We start from the raw sequence: 25,403 nt of genomic DNA on the forward strand, positions 1-25,403 counted from the left end.
TAAATATGCTTCTGAACTCTTGTCTCGAGCTGGACTCACTGATAGCAAGACTGTTGACACTCCAGTTGAGCTTAATGCGCATCTGACTCCCTCAGGGGGGAAACCATTGTCTAATCCCTCTCTTTACAGACGATTGGTTGGCAGCCTAGTTTATCTCACAGTTACTCGTCCAGACATCTCCTATGCTGTTCATCAGGTGAGCCAGTATCTGTCTGCTCCACGATCAACTCACTATGCTGCTGTTCTGCGCATTCTTCGATACTTGAAAGGCACCCTCTTTCATGGCCTTTTCTACTCAGCTCAGTCTCCTCTTGTACTCCGTGCATTCTCTGATGCTGATTGGGCAGGAGATCCTACTGATCGCAGGTCTACTACAGGTTACTGTTTTCTCCTTGGTTCTTCTTTGATTTCTTGGCGAAGTAAGAAACAAACTTTTGTGGCCCGCTCCAGTACTGAAGCAGAGTATCGTGCTCTTGCTGATACCACATCTGAGCTCCTTTGGTTACGATGGCTCCTTAAGGATTTGGGTGTGTCTACCTCCTCTGCTACTCCCCTTTATTGTGACAACCAGAGTGCCATTCATATTGCTCATAATGATGTCTTTCATGAACGGACTAAACACATCGAGATTGATTGTCATTTTATCCGTTATCATCTTGTCCATGGTGCGCTTAAGCTTTTCTCCGTCTCCTCCAAAGATCAACTTGCAGATATCTTCACCAAGTCACTTCCTAAGGGACGCACTCGTGATTTGGCTGACAACCTCAAGTTGATCTCACATCCACCTTGAGTTTGAGGGGGGCTGTTAATGTATATTATGTTATGGGCTTTAGGCTCAAATTAGGTTACTTGTATAGCACACATATGCCTCCTATATAAAGGCAGTGATGTATATTCTTTTATTTTTATGAAATACAATACAATCTTCCAGTATTTCTAACAGAATTATTGGAGTTATGATCTAAAGAAATTAAGGCTATTCAGCCACAAAACCAGTCAGCAGCAGATTGGCATTTTATGATTCCATTTGAGGCTTAACAAGAAACATGGCAAGGAAAAGAAAGTAACAAATACACATCAAACAAGTTGTCACACAGAAGTGCATATTGGTAGGCACACCTACATGCACTTGACTCCTTAGCTACTAACAAATGGAGTCTTTTTATCTTAATTTGCGTTACATAAATGTGGGAAAGCATTTTTTCACTGCAAAAGAGTTCACAAATGATAAAGACAAAGTTGAGACATAGTTTGTTTTACATTAATATGAACTCGAAGAAGTCTGAGTCGCATGGTCAACAATGGCATCCGTTGGATTTTCTAACAGGCGTTGGAAATAAAGAGGTACCTGAGGCGTGTCCACTTGCATAACTCCTTCAAGAATTTTAATTACCTGGCCCATAGTTGGTCTATCCCTTGGATTGTCTTGAATGCAGCAACAAGCAACTTTACAAGCTCTAGTTAGCTCTAACATGTTGGCAATGCCCTCTAATTTGTCATCTACTAGTGTCAGAAGGTCTTCTCCTTTGTTTATTGCAATTGCAACACGAGCTGGAAAGTAGTTACATATCTCATCATCTAGCATGTTTATATTTCTCCTACTGGATAGTATCTCAAAAAGAAGCTTCCCATAACTGAAAACATCAACTTTTGGAGTAACAGCTTCACCTGAAATCCATTTTGGTGCTAGATAGGCCCTAGTTCCCCTCATGGTTGTCAAAACTCGACTGAAGTCACGACCAATTATCTTTGCAAGCCCAAAATCAGCCACTTTGGATTTTATTCTTCATCCAACAATATGTTCTCAGGTTTGATGTCAAAATGTATGATGCAATCTCTACAATTCTCATGAAGGTAGGCCAACCCTTTAGCAATCCCAATGGCAATATGATATCTTGTCTTCCAATCCAATATCCTGGAAACCTTTTGGAACAAATGAGATTCTAGAGAACCTTTCGGCATGAAATCATAGACAAGAAATCTTTTTGAAACTTCTACACAAAAACCACGTAGGCGAAGAAGGTTGACATGCTGGATTGCTCCAATAGTACTAATTTCTGCATGAAATTGTTTATCACCTTGCTCTAGACTTCTTATTTTCTTCACTGCAATAGCTCTTGAATTTGGCAATGCCCCTTTAAAAACAGAACCAAAACCGCCCTCCCCAAGTTTTTGGGAGAAGTTCTTTGTTGCTCTTCTCAAATCTCGATACTTAAACATAATTAAAGAAAATTCCACTTCCTTGAGTGCACCAGTGGAATGCCTCCAAATAATTGACAATACAATGCCAATGAGAAGGATGAGCACAACGAGAACTCCAACAATCCAAGCAACCCTTTTTGATATCTTGATTTACTTCCCATTGGCTCAGATGTTGAAATGCGAACATGAAAATCTCCACCTAATTTATCATCAGGAGAGAGTTGTTATAGATTTCTAAGCGTTCCGTGGTAAATTAAACACCCATTATTATAAGAGTAAGCGAAACAATGACGATCGCTTAAGCAATTTAATTTGCATTCATCAACATTTTTGGTGACTGGATATTCTGCTGCTTCTACAAAGCGCATATTGGGCATCGTGAGGAGCTTGTTATCTGAGCATTCTAAAGGCTTGCTTCTCTGACACCCTCCTGTGTACTCAAATAAGTCCCACTTTCTTGGATCTTTTGGTCTAAATCCTTTGGGGCAATCACAAAGAGGTAAATTCCGCTCATTACAGATACCATTGTCCCCGCAGATGCCCAAAATCTCACAACTTTGCGAAGGTGTCTTCCGAACTGAATTCCATTGGCGTAAATCATTGTCCTATACATAGAGATTGAGCTCTCCGATGACATTCAAAACAAATCTTGTGAATTTATAAGGAGGAACGACAGAATATATAAAATATCTTTCATAATTATTGGAAACATAGGACACGTTTACGTATTGGTTAGTCAATTCTTTTGTAGACTCTACCTGCCATACTTATACTGATGGCCATCAGGAAGAATAGTATTATATAATATCAAGTAACCCATTCCATCTTTTTCTACTTCTAATTCAGCAGAGAACTGCCCTTTAGCTAGAAACGGAATACGATAATGAAAACTATCATCACTTTCATTGGTAGTTGTATTGACAGCAGGCACCTTGGCCCCTGGCAGCCATGTACCGGTTGTAAACTCGGGCTCAAAAGTCTGCAACAATACAGTATTATAAAATTTACTTTTTAAAATAAAATTTCCATAGTCAAGTAGCACCCCTCTCCCAATGGTATAATTAGAATAAACCAAGCCACTATGAAGAAAAAAATCTTCACCTCCTTTTTCTGTTACCAACAAGTCACCATCCTCAGAAAGTTGTAGTGTTGGGTTCGAGAATACATGATTAGCTTCCCAAACCACCGTAAACTCTGATATAATTTTATACCATATGCCTAGGCGAAAGAAGCGAGACTTACCAGGTTTGAGGAAACCCATTTCAAAAATTCCACTTCTGGAAATAAGGGTCTGGTTCCATGCCAGAGACTGACCTGGGTACATGCTATCAGATGCAGTGGCTTGATGGGCTTTAATTGACATGATGAGGAGGAGTACAGCAAAATGAGACCATGACTTCTTGGTTGGAGTGTAGATTTCCTGCTTTTGGCTTCTGCTTAGCCCCAGTTTGCAATTGTAGATCTTGGTATGTGAGAGCTGTAGTTTTTTTTGTTTTTTTTTTTTTGATAGGGCAAAATCATATCGAGTGTCAAGTGAGAGTTTTATCTTCCTTCCTCTTTTTTTTTTTTTTTTTTTTTTTTTTTTTTTTTTTTTTTTTTGGGGAGAAGAAAGATAATAAAAGTCTTATTAATTGAATGGACAATGTTTATCATAGATTTTAGTTACCCTTAAATTAATCTTGCTACATCAGCACATACGTAGGCTTCGATTATATTAGAGCATTCACATCAGCTCATCTAAAAGATTCTGTTTATTTTACACCAAAAACCTACTTTTTTTATTTTACACCATCACTTTTACAAAACACTCACATCAGTTCATCTATTCTACCATCTCTTTTATTTAAATAATCAATTTTCTCAATTATTTTATTATTTCTCTCAACTAACCCATTTTACCCATTTTTATATGCGCGCTCTCTCTCTCTCTCTCTCTCTCTACCATATTTTCTGATTTCTTGCCCTCACTCTTCTATCTCTCCATACCCACTCTTTCCCTCTCGGTCTATCTCTCTATACCCATCACTCTCCCTCTCGGTCACAAGCACCAATCCACATCATCTCGGTCACTAGCACCGATTCACAGCACCAATTCACAGCTCCGATCACAAGCATCGATCCACAGCACCGATCCACAGCTCAGTTCTCCCTAACTCCGATCCACAAGCACCGATCTCCCTAGCTCCAATCAGGCAAGACCCATACCCACGAGCTCTGATCGTTCCGATAAGCACCGATCTGTCTCTTTTTTGTTTTTCCGTTTGGGTTTGTTTGTGTGTGGGTGTGTTTGTGTATCTCTAATTTTTTTTTTTTTAGCAAGTGTATCTCTGTGTTGATTTTTCTATGTAGATGTGTTTGTGTATGGGTGTGTTTGTGTGCATTTGAGGAAAAAGAAGAAGATGAGGAGTGGGGAAGTTACTGAGTTTGTTGAGCACGAAGAAGAGAGAGAAAAAAGGGAGCGAATGGGAAATTAATAAAATAATAAATGGACGAGCAACAGTAATCGTGTATATTTACACGGTTACTGTAGCTCGTGTAGAGATATACACATTTTTATACAATTTTAGTAGCATTGATGTGGAGCATTTCTGTGTCAGAATGTGTAAAAAGAGCAATTTTTTGTATTTTGGAAGATTATCCACGGACTGATGTGGATGCTCTTAGGCACTTGACCAAACCAAACTGTTGACACCTCCAAGTCTTTGGTCCTGTTCTCTATATGTGGGAAAAAAACATTAAATTTTGTAGGGAAAGGAGACCCGCAAAAGCTGTGCTTTAATTTTAGTTTAAGTTATTTTTTTCAATTCTGGACTTTTTCTAGTCAACCGATGACATGTAACTGCAAATGGTGGAAGGGAAGGGCTGTTGCATATAACGGAGCAATGGGGAATGGGCATGAGTTCTAACGTTCAGCATTTTGATAGTTGTATAATTTTTCCTATATATATTTTTTTCTTTTTTAAAATATAATTTATCCTATAATTTTAAAATGGTTTTTACAATTTTTAACCCTATAAATGCAGCCCACTACTTATTTATTTACTTCTATTATCACCCTATAACAAATCTGTATAATTAATCCAGCCCACCTCTTATTTATTTAGTTCCACTATCAAGCCCAACCCAAAACCTTTTTAGTTCAGTTTTAGGGTTTTGTGTGAGCCTTTTCAGATTAAAAAAAAAAAAAAAAAAAAAAAAAAAAAAAAAAAAAAAAAAAAAAACGTTGAAGCCTTTTTTTTTTTTTTTTTTTTTTTTTTTTTTTTTTTTTTTTTTTTTTTTTTTTTTTTTCAATTTTCTTATAATTATTTTTTACATCTCTCTTCCTTACCATTTTATCTCCCCACTACTTCTTCAATCTTTCTTCCTCCCTTAACTTTTCATCTCCTCACTACCCTCTACATTAATATCATTCTTCCTTTTTCCATTCATCTTCCTTTATTTTTGTCTCTTCTTATTCACACCCTCTTACTATAAATTTGTTACTATCTCTTCTATTTTATGCATAGTTTTCCCTCACAAAAAAAAAGGTTCCCTCTCTCTCTCTAAATTTTTTGGTGGATTTTTTTATTTTTCTTGCAACTCTACTTTAGGTTGATAATTTTTTATATTCTTTAAAACTCTATTTTGGGTTAATATGATTTAGTTTTGTTTTTTAAATTGTGATTTAGTTTTGTTTTTTAAATTGTTGTTGTTGTTGTTGTTTTTTATTTTTTATTCTCTTTGATTGTTAAATGTTATCCTATTGTGTTCTAAAGAATTAAATATAGCATATAAAAATATAATATTATTCTATTACATAGCATGATTTTGATAATTTGATATTTATTATGAGACTTTACTAATTTTTGTTTATTTTCTAATACTTTGTGATGGACAAAGTACTCTTAATAGTTGTATTAAAAGTACTCTATAATGCCATTTATTTAAAGAAAAGCAAATGTTAGCCAAACAAAAATAATCGGATAGGTGACAAATTTTAACTTTTGCAATTTTATTTTTATTTTTATTATTTTATAACAATGCATCTATAGAAATTTAATTCTTAGATTTTGCTAATAATTGTTTATTTGATAATATGTTTTGGACGGCCGAAATTATAATTTCTACAAAGAAAATAACCTTAATAGATTATCAAAAACAAAATTTTATCCTAATATTGGCTCAATTAATCATTGTTAAGTTTTATTAATTTTTTTTAGTTTTCGTTTTTTTTTTTTTTTTGTGTTTTGGATTGTTCCTATATTATATTTATGATTATTCCTATAATAAATAAAAATATAATTATGAAATACATTACTCATTATTAAATTAGTTTAAATTGTAAAAAAAAAATTAATAAAACCACCATAAAAATAATTATTACACACAATGTGCAGGTTCGCGGCTAATTTTTCATAATTGTCAATACAATGCCAATGAGAAGAATGAGCACAGCGAGAACTCCAACAACCCAGGCAGCCTTTTTCGATATCTTGGTTTTACTTCCCACTAGCTCAGATGCAGATATGCGTATATGAAAATCTCCACCTAACTCTTTATTAGAAGAAAGTTGCCGTACAATTATATGTGCTGTTTCGTAAATTAAACACTCGTTATTATAAGAGTAAGCAACGCAATAACAAAGGCTCACGCAGTTTAATTTGCATTCTCCAACATGTTTTACTGCAGGATGATATGATGCTTCCGGAAAGCGCATGTTGGGTATTGTGAGAAACTTGTCATCTGAGCAATTTAAAGGAATTCGTGTCTCACACCCTTCACTGGAGTCATATAAGTCCCAATTTCTTGGATTTGTTGGTCTAAATCCTTTTGGGCAATCACAAAGAGGTACATTCAACATTTTTCCTGATTGCTGCTGATTGCAGATCCAATAATGATGGATCATCTTTTTGCTGTTGGTGAAGATATGTTCATGGGACGAATAGTTGGTATTTCCAGCCTTACTGAATCTTTTCTTGGTGTTCAATAAATAAATTTCTGGGGATATAGGCTGCTTGGGCAGCTTCGGTTATAATAGGATGGGGAATGGTATATATAGTGGAAAAATTGGTCTTTCTCTCACTGGAAGAATTCCACCTTTCCCATATACAAATTGATTAAAGCTTGTACAAAACTTTTTCTTGTAAGTGACTATTTTTAAGAAAACATTTTTAAGGAAAACTGATTTATGTTCCTTATTTTTTCTTATAAATGACTCATTTTTTAGAAAAAATTTTGGGGGTAAAATTGATTCTTTTTTTGTTTAGAGATTTTTTTTTTGGGTGACATCCATTCCATCGCCTCTTTCAAGCATTTCAGGTTTATTTACACCAAACAAATCTCATGCCTATGCTAGTCTTTCTTCAGACGAACCTTCTCCTTCTCAGTTCAAAACAACTCACGTTGTATAACAACATTCTTTGATCTTCAAACTACAATATGGGCCATTTGCGGAGGACCATTGTAGAGATTTCTTCAGCCCAAAACTGCTCTCCTCATACTTGTATCATATGTGACCACAATAATGGGCCCACCATAATCAGGGTCGGGAATCACCATAAATTCAAATTCAATAAAGCAAACCAAAATAACGTGCCTACCATGATCAGGGGTCAACAATCAGTAATGTTCACCGGGTACATAACAAAAATTCACAATAATTTTAATACATTTTAAATTAGTCTATCAATTTATCATTATTATTATTTTCATGACTCTTGTGTAAGTTGATAGGTTAATTTAAGAATGTTGTAAGTCGGTTCCAGTTAGCTTAATTAGTTGGTTGTCTATTGCTACCTTATCTAGTTTTTTGCATGTCCTTTGATTTGATTTTCTTTCCATTGAATCGAATTTTGCAATTTTGCAAAGCCTTCCAGCAGAGGCATCCCATAATAATATCTAAATTTGTTACAATACAAAACCACAAAAAAAAAAGAATAGCATATCTTGTATTAAGTTATGCATCTACATTCATGTTACAACTAATATGCACATACAACAAAACTGATTTATGCTACTCATATACAAAGAGAATACTTTATCCATAATAGTGAATACATCACATAAATGCACATAAGAGGTATCCATTAGTGGAAAAAAACTCATCCATCTACAATTTATTGGAAAAATGAATATACATTTCTATCTGAGACACCACTTTCTAAACATTGGTTAATTAATGACCACATAAACTATAGTAGTCAAAATTCATTGCAATTCTTTTACTCTATTCTTCACCATGGCTTTGAGGTTTTTTTGGTTGGTTTATGGGAACCAATGTTGTTGACATTTGAGATCTTCAATGGCACATCACCAACAAAATTAATAGGGAAAACCTGAAAAAAAAAAAAAAAAAAAAAAAAAAAAAAAAAAAAAAAAAAAAAAAAAAAAAAAAAAAAAAAAAAAACTCACTTTAGAGAGACATCCTAAATTCACAGAAGTATATATACATAATTAGTTTTTTTTTTTTTTTTTGAATTCTAATAGGGTGGCAATTGAACGGTTTTCATAGTTGCCTGATTAGGGAGAAGGAGAGTCATAGAGTTGAAGGGAGTTTGAATTTATCATATTGAGTTTAACGAAATAATAAATGGAAAGTTGAAAAGTTAAGAAATTTTAATTGAGAGCCAGAGAGAGATGGTGGTTGAATGAAAATGGCAATAGATTTGGCTTGATGGAGTCATAAATGGGAAGTTGAAAAATGGTAATGTTAAGAGAGAGAGAGAGAGAGAGAGAGAGAGAGATGAATTATTGATGCTCATGAATTAGGTTTGATGGAGTTTTTTATTTTTTATTTTTTATTTTATGTGATGGAGTGATAATTAGGAAAATATTAATTTGCAAAAGGAAGGAAAAAAAGAAAGAAAAGAAAAAGAAAAAAGCATTGTTGGTCAGTAAGTTTACCTAATATCTATATAATACAGCTCGGTTTACATTGATTGTACATTCCAACACAAAGAGCTACATTTTAGATGTCATGTTTTCCTTCCCATATTGCAATATATTTTTGTCATGATCATGATAGAAATATTGCAACAAAGCCACTCATTGTTCCAATAATAAAAAACCTCCCATCAAAATTTAAGCTCTCAAGGTTTTGCATTAAGCTGGATGCTCCAATATGGTCCAGAATAACATAAACTCCTACCATTGAACATTTAGTTAGCTATTCTTTTATATCACATAACAAATCATTGCACAAAAGAATAATGAAAAACATCAATTTCTATAAAATTTTAAGTAGGATGGTCCAATATGATCCAGAATAATATCAACTCTTTCCATTAAACATTTAGTTAGTTGTTCTTTTGTTTATCACCTAATAATGAAAAACATCAATCTCTACAAACAATAAGGAAAACGAAGGTTTTAATATTAAAGAAAATACATTTTCCACTTGTTTATTCCTTCACCCTTTTAACAAAGTCCTTTGTCTGGTAATTGATGCACACATTAGCCCCAAGATCCTTGCAAACAACTAATTTTTCATCATTCCTTGCCAATCACAATCTAAAACTATATGAATACTTGGAAACCAAACTTATGCATTAGAAGAAAAGTGATATTGGACCTGCCATAACAAACACTTGCTCCATAGTATTTAGTTATCCAAATTGCAAATGTACCAATACCGCTTGAGCCCCCATGAACCTGAAATTTTAATATTCATGAGTTTTGCATTGGAGATACCATGTTGCAACAAACAAAAAAGATAGAAATTATCATTTGAAGCTTGTATCGTGCATAAATTATCAAACCATTTGTAAATTGGACCAAAAATTACACTAAATAATCATAAAGGCTCAAAAATTAACAAAAAAAAATCTACCAAAAAATTGAGAGAGAGAGAGAGAGAACTTTTTTTTAAAGAGGAAATTATGCATAAAATGGAAGAGAAAATAAAAAATTTATAATAAGAGAGTAAGAATAAGAAGAGACAAAATAAAGGAAGATAAAATGAAAGAGTAAGAGTGAAATTAAGGTAGAGGGTAGTGGAGAGATGAAAAGGTAAGAAAGAGAGAAAGGTTTGAGAAAGTGTAAATATTAAAATAAATGAGTGAATGAGTAATGTTAAAAAAATTATAGGAAAATTGAAAATAAAAAAGATAATGATGTGAACGCTGATGTAGCTCAACTGGAGTGTAGCAACATTAAATGCTACGCTTCAGATTTTAGATATATATAGATAAGAATGGATTAATAACTTAATTTAGTCCCCTATTTGGTGTTGAACAAGCAGCAAGAGTATTTGTGTGTGTATCTCTTACAATTAGATTCCTCTTTATTTTTCTTCTAAAAAAAAAAAAAAAATCCTCTTTATTTTGTATTTTTTTTTGGGTAATATGAACATCATTTCAATTCTATTGTAATGTTTTGAATATTAATATTAACATTCTGGAGCTAATGTACTATCGAAAAGAATAAATTGAGCATGGTTTTGGGAGCTCTTAAAGCTTTTACTGTTTTATGATAAATTCTTTATTTTTGACCAAAGAGTTTGGTGAAAGATTGATTGCAAAGATGAGGCAAAATCATTTGCAGATTTCATGGAAAATAGAAGAAAGAATGGTATGTTAAAAATGGTCTAAAAAATCGACAATGAGCTAGTGACTATTTTTATATTCTATTTAAAAAAAAACTTTTAAGCTCCTTTTGAAACAATTATACTAAAATATCATTCACACGTTTTCTCATGGTCTTTCAACAAATACACAACAAACAAATTGTCACAGGCAGAGGCACCTACATGCACTTGGCCACATTTTTTTAAAAAATATTTTTTTTGGATACCAGGTACAAAACAGAAGACAAAAAACTGTCTCCAACGAAAAATAGCCTCCAAAAGAGAAACAAAGAAGCACACTTTATTGCTTTTGGCACCATGATGGTCGAAATCACATTTGTTTTTATGCACTTGGCTCCTTAGCTTCTAACAACAGTGACCTTTTATCATAGTTTGCAGTAGATTAAAGGAACGACTAGCATTATTTTGACTACAAAGAGTGCACTGATTGTAAAGACAAAGTTAAGACAGTACCTTGTGCCCATCAATATGAACTTGAAGAAGTCTCAATCTCTTGAGAAACAATCGCTACCATTGGATTTTCTGAAAGGCGTTGGAAATATAGAGGAATTTAAGGCAAGTCCACTTGCATCACTCCTTCAAGAATTTGAACTGCTTGGCCCATAGTTGGTCTATCCCTTGGATCATCTTGAATGCACCAACAAGCAACTTTACAGGCTCTAGTTAGCTCTTCCATGATGGCATTTCCCTCTAATTTGTGATCTAGTAGTGTCAGAAGGTCTTCCCCTTTGTTTATCGCAATTGCAACACGAGATGGAAAGTAGATACGTATCTCTTCATCATCACCATCTAGCATGTCCATATTTCTCCTACCAGATACTATCTCGAAAAGAAGCTTCCCATAACTGAAAACATCAACTTTTGGAGTAACAGCTTCACCTGAAATCCATTCTGGTGCTAGATAGCCCCTAGTTCCCCTTATGGTGGTCAACACACGACTGAAGTCCCGTCCAATTATTTTTGCAAGACCAAAATCAGCCACTTTTGGATTATATTCAGCATCCAACAATATGTTCTCAGGTTTGATGTCAAAATGCATGATACAATCTCTGCAGTTACCATGAAGGTAAGCCAACCCTTTAGCAATCCCAATCGCAATTTGATATCTTGTCTTCCAATCCAAAATCTTTGAAGTGTTTTGGAACAAATGGGATTCTAGAGAACCTTTTGGCATGTAATCATAGACAAGAAATCTTTTTGAAGCTTCTACACAAAAACCACGAAGGCGAAGAAGATTAACATGCTGGATTGCTCCAAGTGTGCTAACTTCTGCACGGAATTGCTTCTCACCTTGATCTAGACTTCTTATTTTCTTCACTGCGATAGTTGTTGAATTTGGTAATGTCCCTTTGAAAACAGAACCAAAACCACCCTCCCCAAGTTTTTGGGAGAACTTTCTTGTTGCTCTTTGTAAATCTCGATACTTGAACAAAATCAAAGAAATATGTACTTCTTCCAGTACAACAGTGGATTGTCTGCTCCGAATAATTGCCAATCCAATGGAAATGAGAAGAATGAGTACATCGAGAATTCCAACAATCCAAGCTGCTTTTTTCAACATATTGGTTTTACTTCCCACTAGCTCAGATGCTGAAATGCGAATATGAAAATCTCCACCTAACTCATTACCAGAAGAAGGTTGTAGATATATAGGTGTTCCTTTGAAAATTGAACACCCATTATTATAAGAGTAAGCAACACAATGACAGCTACTTAAACAGTTTAATTTGCATTCTTCAACATTTTTTACTGCTGGAAGATGTGATATTTCTGGAAAGAGCACGTTGTGCATTGTGAGGAACTTGTCATCTGAGCATTGTAGAGGAGTTATTCTCTCACACCCTCCTTCATAGTCATATAAGTCCCAATTTCTTGAATATCTTGGTCTAAAACCTTTCGGGCAATTACAAAGAGATCCATTCTGTTGATTGCAGATGCCATACTCCCCGCAGAAACCCGCAATCTCACAACGTTGCTGAGGTGCCTTCCAAACCAAATTCCATCGGTGTAAATCCTCATCCCATACATAGAGAATTAGCTCCCCGATGCTATTCAAAACAAATCTTGCGAATGTGTAAGGAGAAACAACATAATATATAAAATAGCTTTCATTCATATTGGAAACATGTGATGTATATATGTATTGCTTGGTCAATTCCTTCCAAGACAGATTCCCTCCATATTTATAACTATCAGTTATCATTTCATTGGGACTCCAATAACATAGTACCAAGTGACCCGTTCCATTTTGTTCTAATTCTAAATCTGCAGAGAACCACCGACTAGGTGACAGTAACATATTAGTTTCTGTACTAATCGTATTGAAACCAAACCACAGCTTGGCCCCTGGCAGCCACGTATCAGTTGCTTCCTCAAAAGTCTGCCACAGTACAATATCATCTAATTTATTTCTTAGGATAAAATTTCCGTTGTCAAGAAGCACCCCTACCAAAATGCATGGTAGAATTAGAATAAGACACAAGATAATCACCTCCAACTCCTTTTTGTGTTACCCGTAGTCCATCTTTATAAAGTTCTAGTGCCATAGAGGCTGGGTCCGAGTCTGAGTATATTATATTTTTTTCCCAAACCACTGTAAACTCTGCTATCATTTTATACCATATGCCTAGTTTATAGTGAAGAGCCTTACCCGGTTTGAAGAAACCCATTTCAAAAATTCCACTGTTGGAAGTAAGGGTCTGGTTCCATGCAAGAAATTGGCCTAGGTAAATTGTATCAGATGCAGTGGCGAGATGGGCTTTGAGTACTGACATGATGAGGAGGAGTATAGCAAAATGAGACCATGACACCTTGCTTGTGGTGGCACAGATTTCCTGCTTTTGGCTTCTTCTTTGCGCCATATTGCTATTGCAGATCTTTTTTTCTTTTTTGGTAGAAAGATTTGATTAAGTACCGGTTACAAAAGTTGGTCTCTAGAAGTACCTCCTCTTTTTTTTTTTTTTTTTTTCAAAAGATCCTATATATAGGAATTAGTTACAAAAGGAGGACCGTTGAAATATTAAATTTTCAACAACAAAAAAATGGTTACTTAAAAAAAAAAAAAAGTCCAAGCAAGATTTATCAAAGAATATAAACTTTGGACAAGTTCATGGAAAAAAAAAAATGCCCTCCAAAATTAAAAAAGTTAATTAAAAAAAAAAAGAAATAGTGCCAAAAAAAAAAATATAAGGATGATATAAAAAAAAAAAAAAGAGGAAAAAATAATATTAAATAAATCCCACACTCACATACATCACGTGACAAAGGAGGTGGGGTTGTTTATGGCAGCCTAAACTTACTGCCATAGTGTCATATCTTTATAAATACACTAGGCTCATTACACGCGTTTTGCACGTGCTTCTTTTATGGGTGTCCTCATCTTTGCATGCACTTTTATCAAATAGGTGTCCTCCCCTTGTGGGTGTTTTTCCATCTTTATCTAAGCTCATCATGTTGTTAAAATTTATGGATAAATATTATATTAACACTTATAAATCTTAAGTAGTAGATTGTTATTGACGGTTACTGGTAGACAAAAAAGTAATTTAAGTATTGGGATCATATTACATGCAATAAAACTAATCACCTAGGTTAGGATTTTGTTTGTGAAAATATTGTGGAAGTAACGATCTCAAATTTTTGTACATAAACAATGTGGTTTACCTCTTAAGTTTAATAATAATTTTTTGATAAACCCTCTTAAGTTTAATAATTGGGTTAGGTAACTTTACCTAAATGAAATTTCATCCAGCCAATAGGAATTCATGCAATGAGCCATCACACCAATAAGGGAGTGTCACCCCACACATTATTTTATCTGTTATGATCTTTTTTGCTGTATCTTTATGAGAAATACTATTTAGAAAAAAAATATTTGACAACATTTTTTATAATAACTGAATTGTGAAATTTATATTGGTTCTTATCTGAACTTGCTATTGGTATTACTTTTTTATTTACTACTAAAATTTTGCCAAGTCTTACCCCATTCAAATGGGAAGAAAGCTTCAAAATATTACGATTGTGGTTTGTGACTGAGTATCTTGGATTGCCCATGCTAATATGAAAACTTGACTTTGGTCTCTCTCTTTCTTTTCTTTTTCTTTTTTTCTTTGATGAAAGCGGTACCTTTACAAAAATCCAAAATGAAAACATAAATTGCTTAAAAGTAGGGAGTCTTTTGGCTGAATATAGTATAAAATGATGTTTATTTGTGATATGGGTTCTGTTCAAATTTATTTAGAAAATGAGAAGTGATATAAATTTCGTTAATGCCATTTCCAAAATTCTGAGAAAAAAAGGTAAGAGAAAGGAGAGAGATATGATGTGACAGAGAAAAAAAAAAAAAAAGAATTGTGGCAATATCATTGCTGAAATTAGGAGAGAAAAAAATTGCAATTGTGACAATTTAGTTGCCGAAATATGAGAGGAACAGTAAATGGAGGAACTTGGAATTTCAGCAACTATGTTGCCGAAATTTAGAAAATTTTTGGGCCACAAGGAGAGAGAATTAGTGGCGAGAGGTGAGAAAATTTGGTAAAAAATTGATTGTGATTGTTTTTGTCAGGAACATAACCTCTCAAATTGGATTAGCAAAGTTAAGTATCAACCACTTGGCTATGCTAAGCTTTGTTGTTTGTAATGAAAGCTAATAGTAATATTTATTCCAAATGTTGATAGTAGCTACAGAAATGTTAATCCTTCGATAGCCTATTTACTACATCCATGAAGGAATTTGAAAATGAAAAAAAAAAAATATATATATATATATATATATATATAAAAGCGTCAATTTACTAATGGCAATTAAATTTCTTTTTATATGTATTTTCAAATATAAATAAATTAAAAAAAAAAAAAAAAAGAGTTTTGAAGTCTTTGATATGAAATTAACAATCACTGAAAAATTAAAATCAAGCATTGCCTCTCTCACTCCAGAATTTTTTCTTTACGAATTTCCTAACATCATTGCCTACACTTGGTAATAATTTCATTTGAATTTCTAGAAGCTCTACTGAAATACTCCATTGCAAGTTGCAACTTTCTTTCTTTTTTGGGTTTTGTCATCTTCTCTCCTTTTGTCTTTTTCTTCCTTCTCTTTACGTTCGTCTTCTTCTTCTCCTTTTTTCTTTTTTTTTTTCTTTTTTTTTTTTTTTTTTGGTTCATCCTTTTGTTACGTCTTTTCCATCTGCAAATTCAACAACCAAGTTCATCAACTTATCTGCAGAAAAGTTACTTCTCAAATCTCAATCACACAGTACTCTGCAATTTATTCATTACTACTCCCACCGACACAATTTTTTAGAAGGAAAAAAAATGCTTTAGCCATGGAAATTTCTAACCGGTTCTTTTTAAGCTAGAGTCTAGCTTGTTGTTTAGGAAATCATCAACATGCTGTGACAGCACAAAGGTACCCTAGATTGGCCTCCTGTGAGAAATTAGCAGATGGAGACATTTGACATTTCATCGGCGAATATGTACGTCTCTTAGTTTTATTTGCAATATGTTCACAAATAATTGTATGTCAACACCTTCCATACTTAATAAATAAATTTGACATTTCAGTCATAAGCCATCAGTCAATTAGCGAGCGAGTTTTCGGTTTATGAGTCTTATTAGTATTTCTTACAAATATTAGGTCCTTTTATAAGTGTTAGTATTATAAGTCTTGTCAATCATCCTTCATTTTGATAGGAGTAGGAGCCGAAGTCTTTGCAGTTAATTCCTTTTTTTGTTGGGTTAAATTTTCTTTTGCCCCTGACAATACGCAAATTGACTTGGTACCTTGCCTTTTTTACTAGGGGAGACATGTTAACGATACGCAATCCTCATTTCACATACTTTAGAAATCACATACTTTAGACCGGTTTCTCAAAAAAAAAAAAAAAACTCCAAAATCCAAATCTCCCATAAAGAACATTCCATCTTGTAGATTTTTTTTTTTTTTTAATAAAACTTTTTGGCCTAACTACTTTGTTATCTTTTCATATAAATCAAGTACACAAAATCAGCAGTGATGCACACTAATCTTCCAAGGGCCCTTTGGATTTAGCTTTTGGTTTGAGATGATTTCCTATAATTTGTTTTTTGGTGACCGTAGATCTTATGAATAATGTTTACACACGCAAAAGTATATCACTTGATTTTTCTATTTGATGTAATGCATTGTGGGGGCTAGGGCTACACATATCTCAAATAAAATCTCTTGTCAAATCATTTTCATATTATGAATAATTGACTTTCTTTTGATCCTCATCTTTTCCATTAACCTGTAATGAAATCCAACTCATAGCCAATAATCGATAAAGCTCATCCCAGTCATTCATGCAAAGCTCCTTCCTATTTTAGAAAGCATGAAAAAAATGAAACATTCCTTTTTAAGAAAGAATAATTAAAGGAGAGAGAATTGACAAAGGTTTCTCATCACTTTTTTCATTGCCTGTACCTGAATACATGCACAATAAACCTCATCAATTCATTCATGTGATAGCAGTATCAAAATGAAATTCATGCAAATTTAATAATTATCATTCATGCACAGATTGAGAGGTCTTCTTTCATGAAATTTCCATGGTTTCCACTTGTCTTCGGTCTTCAGTTTTCCAGAAAATTAAAGTGGGAATAACCAAACAATGAGAGCTTTCATACTCTTACTTTTTGGACAAACACAATAATTTACCAAGTCTTTGGCTTCATCTTTATTCAATCATCCTTCATTCCGATAGGAGTAGGAGTCTTTGCAGTCAATTTCTTTTTTCGTTGGGTTAAATTTTCTTTCCCCCTGACAACACGCAAATTGACTTGGTATCTTGCCTTTTTTACTGTAGGGGAGACATGTTGATGACACAAAATACTCATTTCACAAAAATTTTCATATACTTTAAAAATCCCTTGAGTTTTCACGTGCTTTAGGCCAATTTCAAAAAAAAAAAAAAAAAAAAAAAAAAAAAAAAAAAACTCCAAAATCCAAATCCCATTAAGAACATTCCATCTTGTAGATTTTTTTTTTTTTTTAATAAAACTTTTTGGCCTAACTACTTTGTTATCTTTTCACATAAATCAAGTACAAAATCAGAAGTGATGCACACTAATCTTCCAAGGGTCCTTTGGATTTAGCTTTTGGTTTGAGATGATTTCCGTTAAATTTCCTATAATTTGCTACCTCCCAAAAATGGAAAAATGAGAAAAAAAAAATCTAGAAGAAATGATAATTTCCTATATCTATAGAACCCATGACAATTTAAGCTACAAGGCACAATCCCTGTGACTTTGTAGTCTTGTGATTGGCTTCAATCTACACGGCTCTTTTACTTTGGAAAAAAGAAAAATCTTCATTCCACTTTTTTTTCTTTTGTTGGACTTCTATTGATTGAAAGTTGCATTTGATTGGACTGTAAACTGTAAAGAGAGGGCGTTTTAATCACACATGGGGCCCTTTGAAACTAGGACTGATATTGGGTCGGATCGGGTCGGGTTTACTGTGACCTGAAACCCAACCCAATAGAAATCGGATTTAACTGCCTTAAACCCAACCCGACCCGAAAAATCGGGTCTGTAACCGGGTCAGTTTTTGGGGTCTTGGGTTGGGTCTCGGGTTGGACACTTTTTTTTTTTTTTTTTAAATTTTTTTTTTAAATGGAGGACTGATGCAATTGGAATTGTTCAAATTATACCAGGCCTGACAGATCTCCAAGGTAATAATTATAAGCCCAATTTTTCATACCAAAATCAAATAAGCCCAAAGAACCAAAACTTGCATATCTACAATTGGGCAACGGAAATTTCAAGGAATATTAGTTGATACAATTCAAGCATAGAAAGTCTGCAGGTTTAGAAACTTGCAGCCAAAACTCTCAACACATACACATCCTTATTCAGCCAATATTTCCTAATAACTAGTACAGAAACCTGCTATCAACATTGCTGCTCCCATCAAAATAACCATCTGGGCTCCCAATGTTTTGATCAAAACAAGGATATAATTAAAAGAGAAAAGATTGAAGATTCACCTATTCAAGTCTGTGGCAGTAGCAGAATTGCCAGACATATTAAGATGAACTTTTAGGGAAAAAACAAAAAAACAGAAAAGGATATCTTGAAGTAAACCAAATAACACAAAAAGGGCCAACCCACAAACACAAACAAAGAAGAAATTTTTAGACATCTCCAGATCATTGAACATCAGAATTACAAGCTAAAGTAATTACAAAAGAGCTTCCATTTCCAAACTCCAAGTGAAAGTTGCTCCAATATTTTCCACCTACAGCACCAAGGGAGAAAAATCAATAATAAACAAGTCATTTAACAGAAGTCAAATTTCTAAGATATACTTGAAAGTTCAAAAACGTGTCTAAAAACACTTTTGAACGTTTAGACCCCCAAAATACAACTTAACCAAATCAAGCAATATGTCAAACAACAAGTGTGCGGAAACTTAACACATGCTATAATATGAAATTGGTTAAACAACTATCTAAGCCATAACAAAATAAAATCACAGCAGATAAAATAAAGGCAAAGATAGAGAGGAAGGAAGATGCAAACACAAAGACAACACGCGATGTGTTATCGAAGAGGAAACCGAAGTCCTCGGCGAAAAACCTCTCCGCCGCCCTCCAAGCGGTAATCAATCCACTAGAAAATACAGTTGGGATACAAGGACAACAATAGACCCTCCAAGCCTAATCTACCCAATGCACCTAAGCCCTTCAAGCTTCTTGCTCCAACGAGGTTGCGCCGAACCTTTTTCTTTTCTAACTTCCCGGATTCCGCTACTAGACCGTAGCATCAACCAATGAAGATTGGCTCCTTCCTAACTACTTCCCAGAACTCCAAACAACTGTCTCACAGAGATGATAATGGTGAGAACCAGGTTTGGTATAATGCCTCTCAAGGATTTGACAATGGAGAGGAAGAGAGTAAGGGAATTTGAAGAGACTCTAAGGTATAGATTGTGGATGAAGCAATCTAGTTTTTCTTTAGGGTTTCTCTCTTAAAATTCTCTCTGGAAGCTCCCTTTCAATCGTGGGTTAAAGGGGTATTTATACTAGAGTGGGAGAGGAATGTGAAACGTCAGGTTTTGGCAAAACAGGGGTGGCTCGCGGCTTGACCTCGCGGCTTGACCAAGTCGCGAGATCCCGTCGCGAGTTAACCGTATGGCCAGTTGTCCTGTTTTGTCCTGTAGTGCTCCAGCTAGTATGACTGTTCATCTTCCAGCATGCTTGGCACGTGTGCAGCTTCTGGCGGCTTGCAGCCGCGAGTCCACCCGCGAGTCCCAGCCGCGAGTCTCTGTTTTCTTGCACACTCTTGAGAAAACTTCACTCTAACTCACTCACTACCCTTACAACAAACCCACCTAAATACAGGGTTACTAAATGCTGAATTACAAGCAAATTTGGCACGAAATTAAGCCAATTAGATGGTTGAATAAATTCAACCTTACAATCTCCCCCTTTGGCTATTCCGTGACAAAACCCTAAAACAGACTCTAGACTTAACATGTGAGTTGGGAACGGTTGAACAAAACTCACTCACACCTAACTCTAGAAGCTGTGAAGCACTTGAATCATATGAACACAATACTCCTGAAACACAACAATACACCATGATCATTGTAAGCAGAAAATTATAAATGCATATGAAACAGGCAATATGTGATCAAGCAAAGATGGAGTTAATAAACAAACCATGGCTTGATCAACCAAGTGAACACCATAAGGTAGTGATCACAGTGCTCATTCACACTTGGAATGAACACAAGGACATACAAGTTAACAAGCACAAGGCAAGACACTTGTATGCTCAACACTCAACCAATGCATAGCACACAAGGCATATGCATCTAGGAACAATCCTACAAGGGCACAAGAGTGACAGTACATAAACCAAAATGCAGAACATTTAGATTAAAGTACTGATTTCAACATAGCATAAAGGCTGCACTTAAGCAAGGTACATACCATAAAGCCTACAAACTATGCATAAAACATTTACCCTAAAAGCTTACAAAAGCACATGGGTACAAACACATTATATTGAATAAAAACTTAAACAATATAAACTAAAAGTGTTTAAAATTTCTCCCCTTCAAAGTGATGAGAAGCTGTGATGCACTTGGAACATATATATACTTGTACCCTGAAACACTTGCACAAAACACATTAGACCCTCAAGGTAAAGCAAGTAATAAATGACAAGTATAACAAGTAGCAAATGATCATCTGAACATGCATTCAATGAAGCATAATAACATAGGGATATATGCTTGTCCAAAGCACAAACATGATGCAATGAGAACACCAAAGCATAACACAAAGTACCATAAAGCCAACAAGAAAACAAACAGAACAAGGTTTTCTAGTTAACACAATGTCTTCTCCCCCTTGGTATATGCATCTCCCCTATGGAATATCTCTCCCCCTACAAATGTGCATGAGAAATAGAATTTCTCCCCCTAAGGATGTGCACAAAAGTCATATAGAAATGACAAAACACTCCGACATACTCTTTAGAGTATACTCTCCCCCTTTTTGTCAGGAATAGACAAAGGGTCAAGGAGAAACGAGGGTAAGAGATGAAGGTAAGAACAAAGAGAATGATGCAGGAGGGAAAAATGAAAAAATTTTGGAAAACAACTTTGAAAATAACCCTCAATATGCAAAATACGCGATTTTCGCGACTGAGTTAAGTCGCCAGGGCAAGCCGCCAAAACACTCAAAGATAAAATTTTGAAAAATTTTCTAAGTGTTTTTCGCGACTGGAGGGTCTACCCGCGAGAGAGTCGCGAGCTGAGCCGCCAAAATCTCTGAGTAACCCTCGCGACTGGACCTTCCACTCGCGAACAAGTTGCCAAAAATGACCCGCGAAGACGCGACTGAGTCTCGCGACTTGACTTACCCGCGACTGAGTCGCCAAAACAGGGCAAAACTGGGATTCTTGAAAAATTTCATATTTTTTTAACAAAAAAACTTTCCAAAAACACCTAAAACACTCAAAAATCTTTTTGCGCTTGAATTAACAAAGATTGAGCATGTGAAAACACATTTCATCAAGTACAATCACACAAATGAATATGGCATTTATTGAACATAAACTTGTGTGTTGTGTGTGGATATCAACAAAGAGATAGTCCTTAGTCTAATGTGAAGTTTCAATGATCAATTCAACCAAGGCATACACAATTAGCACTAGATCAAGTGATCCATCTCAATTATAGAAATATGTATATATGACCTCCCACAAAACTTGATAACATATTTTGGAGCTTTACATTTGACTCCATAACATTTGATCATTTTGATCTCTTGAGACAATCACCTCTCATTGTGAGAGTGATATTTGATATTTCACTTTAATGAACAAGCCTTTGGCTTTTTGAATAAACATTCTCTTTAATATAAGGTCGCTTACCCTTTTTCCTAGTCGAATACTAGAATGTGCGACAGACTTTTGCAGCTCAATATCTCTTTTCATTTGGAGATTTACATTTGGTGAGCTCTTCTAAGCAAAAACAAAAATAAAGAGTGGGAAGATATATAGACACAAGTCTATGCAAGTTTCAAGATCAACATAACCATTCACTAATCATTCATGACAAGTTTGAAGATCTATTTACAACAATCACATAGATTTCAAGATTTCTCCCACAGTGATATGAGTGCAAAGAAACAAGCAATGCTCGAAAATGCACAAAGCCATTAGCACAAAGGTACAAGGCAAAACAAATCTTGAGACAAAACTCAACAACGTCGATCAAACTTTTTGATTTTCTACTTTTTATGTGGTTTTGGATTTTTACACACACAAACCAAAGACATAAAAGTAAGATCAAAACAAAAACAAAACAATGCATATAAAGATATGCATGATGCACAAATGCATGACAATGAAGCATCTAATGCAAGAAGGGTCCTACAAAGATCGAAAGAATTAGATCAAGGACCAAAGGAACAAAAGCTCAACCATAGGAACCCTTCCTCATCCAAACAGAACAATTGTTTGGAATGAGTGTCTCATGAGAAGTGAGACGAGGGTTGGAAGAATGAGAACCGGAGATGCACATAGACAAGGAGCTAAGAGCATTAAACACTTTCTTTAACAACATGCTATTATCACTAACATCCGGTTTATCCTTTTTAGCACAACTTCCAAGAAGCTCAAGTTTTTCTTTTCTTTTGATTCTTTTAAAAGCATGAAACTTAGAGCATTGAGGTCTTAGATGACCAAATGCACCACAATGGTGACACACAATGTGTTTAGGTCCACTAGGCCTTTTGGGAAGGGATCTAGCAATATGATTTTGTTCCATCTTCAACTTATGACATTGAGGTCTTATATGACCAATCACACCACAATGGTGGCAAGTTGGAACAAACTTAGATCCATCCAAAGCCTTAGGTTGAGACTTAAACAGAGGCTTTGACTTAACAGTCTTTCTCTCCACATTTTGATTTCTTTTGTGTGGAGGAACGTACACCGATTTGTCCTTAGAGGTAGAATACACATTAGTCACAAGATCGGGTACCACAACATGATTGCAACACATATTATCATCCATTTTATCAATGGGTTCAGCAATCAAACACTTGGCATGCATCTTAAGAGACTCATTTTCACATTTAAGATCATCAACAAGTTTGTTAGACAAAACAAGTTTAGCATCCAAGTCCATATTCAAACATTCAAACTCTTTCAGCTTTTCAAGAGAAATTTCAGCAAGTTTTTCATATTTCTCAACCAATTTGTTGGATTCATTGAGCTTAGCAATCAAATCATCCTTTTCACAAAATAACTTGCTCAAATTCTTTTGAAACTTCTTAGCATTTTTCTTCAAGAGTTTGTCAACAACACCCATGGATTCAAATAACATGTCATCACACTTATGAGGATTAACACTCATAGAGGCATTTTCACAAACACGTGGCATGTTACATTCATCACCAACCAAATCATGCAAAGAGTCATACAAAGCACAATCCATGGCAAATAAACACAAGGGGTCAAGGATCACACTTAGGTATTTAAACCACAACAAGTGTACCCGCTCTAATACCAATTGAAAGTTCAAAAACGTGTCTAAAAACACTTTTGAACGTTTAGACCCCCAAAATACAACTTAACCAAATCAAGCAATATGTCAAACAACAAGTGTGCGAAAACTTAACACATGCTATAATATGAAATTGGTTAAACAACTATCTAAGCCATAACAAAATAAAATCACGGCAGATAAAATAAAGGCAAAGATAGAGAGGAAGGAAGATGCAAACACAAAGACAACACGCGATGTGTTATCGAAGAGGAAACCGAAGTCCTCGGCGAAAAACCTCTCTGCCGCCCTCCAAGCGGTAATCAATCCACTAGAAAATACAATTGGGATACAAGGACAGCAATAGACCCTCCAAGCCTAATCTACCCAGTGCACCTAAGCCCTTCAAGCTTCTTGCTCCAACGAGGTTGCGCCGAACCTTTTTCTTTTCTAGCTTCCCGGATTCCGCTACTAGACCGTAGCATCAACCAATGAAGATTGGCTCCTTCCTAACTGCTTCCCAGAACTCCAAACAACTGTCTCACAGAGATGATAATGGTGAGAACCAGGTTTGGTATAATGCCTCTCAAGGATTTGACAATGGAGAGGAAGAGAGTAAGGGAATTTGAAGAGACTCTAAGGTATAGATTGTGGATGAAGCAATCTAGTTTTTCTTTAGGGTTTCTCTCTTAAAATTCTCTCTAGAAGCTCCCTTTCAATCGTGGGTTAAAGGGGTATTTATACTGGAGTGGGAGAGGAATGTGAAACGTCAGGTTTTGGCAAAACAGGGGTGGCTCGCGGCTTGACCTCGCGGCTTGACCAAGTCGCGAGATCCAGTCGCGAGTTAACCGTATGGCCAGTTGTCCTGTTTTGTCCTGTAGTGCTCCAGCTAGCATGACTGTTCATCTTCCAGCATGCTTGGCACGTGTGCAGCTTCTGGCGGCTTGCAGCCGCGAGTCCACCCGCGAGTCCCAGCCGCGAGTCTCTGTTTTCTTGCACACTCTTGAGCAAACTTCACTCTAACTCACTCACTACCCTTACAACAAACCCACCTAAATACAGGGTTACTAAATGCTGAATTACAAGCAAATTTGGCACGGAATAAAGCCAATTAGATGGTTGAATAAATTCAACCTTACAATACTCATATCCCATTCAACATAACTAAGATCAAAACAACCAACCAGATCAAGAAAAACAATACTCACTAACAAGATCAGTCAAGATTTGTAACAGTGCTTGATGGTGAAGGTGATGCTGCTGAAAGTGAAGCTAACTTCGCTTCCAAAAAAGTTTCAAAACATTTTAGAACAACAATATATATTAAATTCCAATTAATGCACTAACAAAATATATTAAATTTCAGTTAAAATACAAGTTAATAAATTTTAAGAACATTACATTTTCCATAATCTTCAAATAGCTCAACATCATCCATGGCTTGTCAAAGCGAAATTTGCACTGAAGATTGAAGCTAATTTTGCAAGTGCTTCAATCTTCAGTGCAAATTTATCTTCGACAAGCCATGGATGATGTTGAGCTATTTGAAGATTATGGAAAATGTAATGTTCTTCAAATTTATTAACTTGTGTTTTAACTGAAATTTAATAT

The 25,403-nt window shown here is 35.0% G+C and overlaps 2 protein-coding genes, 1 long non-coding RNA gene and 1 pseudogene across 3 annotated transcripts; all 4 read right to left on the bottom strand.

The window, feature by feature from the left end:
• Positions 1–1,013: 1,013 nt before the first annotated feature.
• Positions 1,014–3,567, bottom strand: LOC126716045 (G-type lectin S-receptor-like serine/threonine-protein kinase At2g19130; annotated as a pseudogene).
• Positions 2,606–3,565, bottom strand: LOC126706011 (S-locus-specific glycoprotein S14-like). Its single transcript, XM_050405272.1, has 3 exons — positions 3,320–3,565; positions 2,961–3,181; positions 2,606–2,807 (listed from the first exon to the last, which is right to left on the bottom strand). The coding sequence occupies exons 1-3, from the start codon at positions 3,563–3,565 to the stop codon at positions 2,606–2,608; spliced, it is 669 nt and encodes a 222-aa protein (XP_050261229.1).
• Positions 3,568–11,026: 7,459 nt separating the features above from the next.
• On the bottom strand, positions 11,027–12,837 carry LOC126716046 (G-type lectin S-receptor-like serine/threonine-protein kinase At2g19130). The gene has a single exon (XM_050416951.1). The coding sequence runs from the start codon at positions 12,555–12,557 to the stop codon at positions 11,316–11,318; it is 1,242 nt and encodes a 413-aa protein (XP_050272908.1). The 5' UTR covers positions 12,558–12,837; the 3' UTR covers positions 11,027–11,315.
• Positions 12,838–18,674: 5,837 nt separating this feature from the next.
• On the bottom strand, positions 18,675–25,097 carry LOC126707612 (uncharacterized). Its single transcript, XR_007648994.1, has 2 exons — positions 25,001–25,097; positions 18,675–19,025 (listed from the first exon to the last, which is right to left on the bottom strand). It is a non-coding gene; the product is annotated as an uncharacterized LOC126707612 (long non-coding RNA).
• Between the last annotated feature and the right edge of the window lie 306 nt (positions 25,098–25,403).

Source organism: Quercus robur, chromosome 2 (genome assembly GCF_932294415.1).
Source record: "Quercus robur chromosome 2, dhQueRobu3.1, whole genome shotgun sequence".
In the NCBI taxonomy this organism is placed as follows: Eukaryota; Viridiplantae; Streptophyta; class Magnoliopsida; order Fagales; family Fagaceae; genus Quercus; species Quercus robur.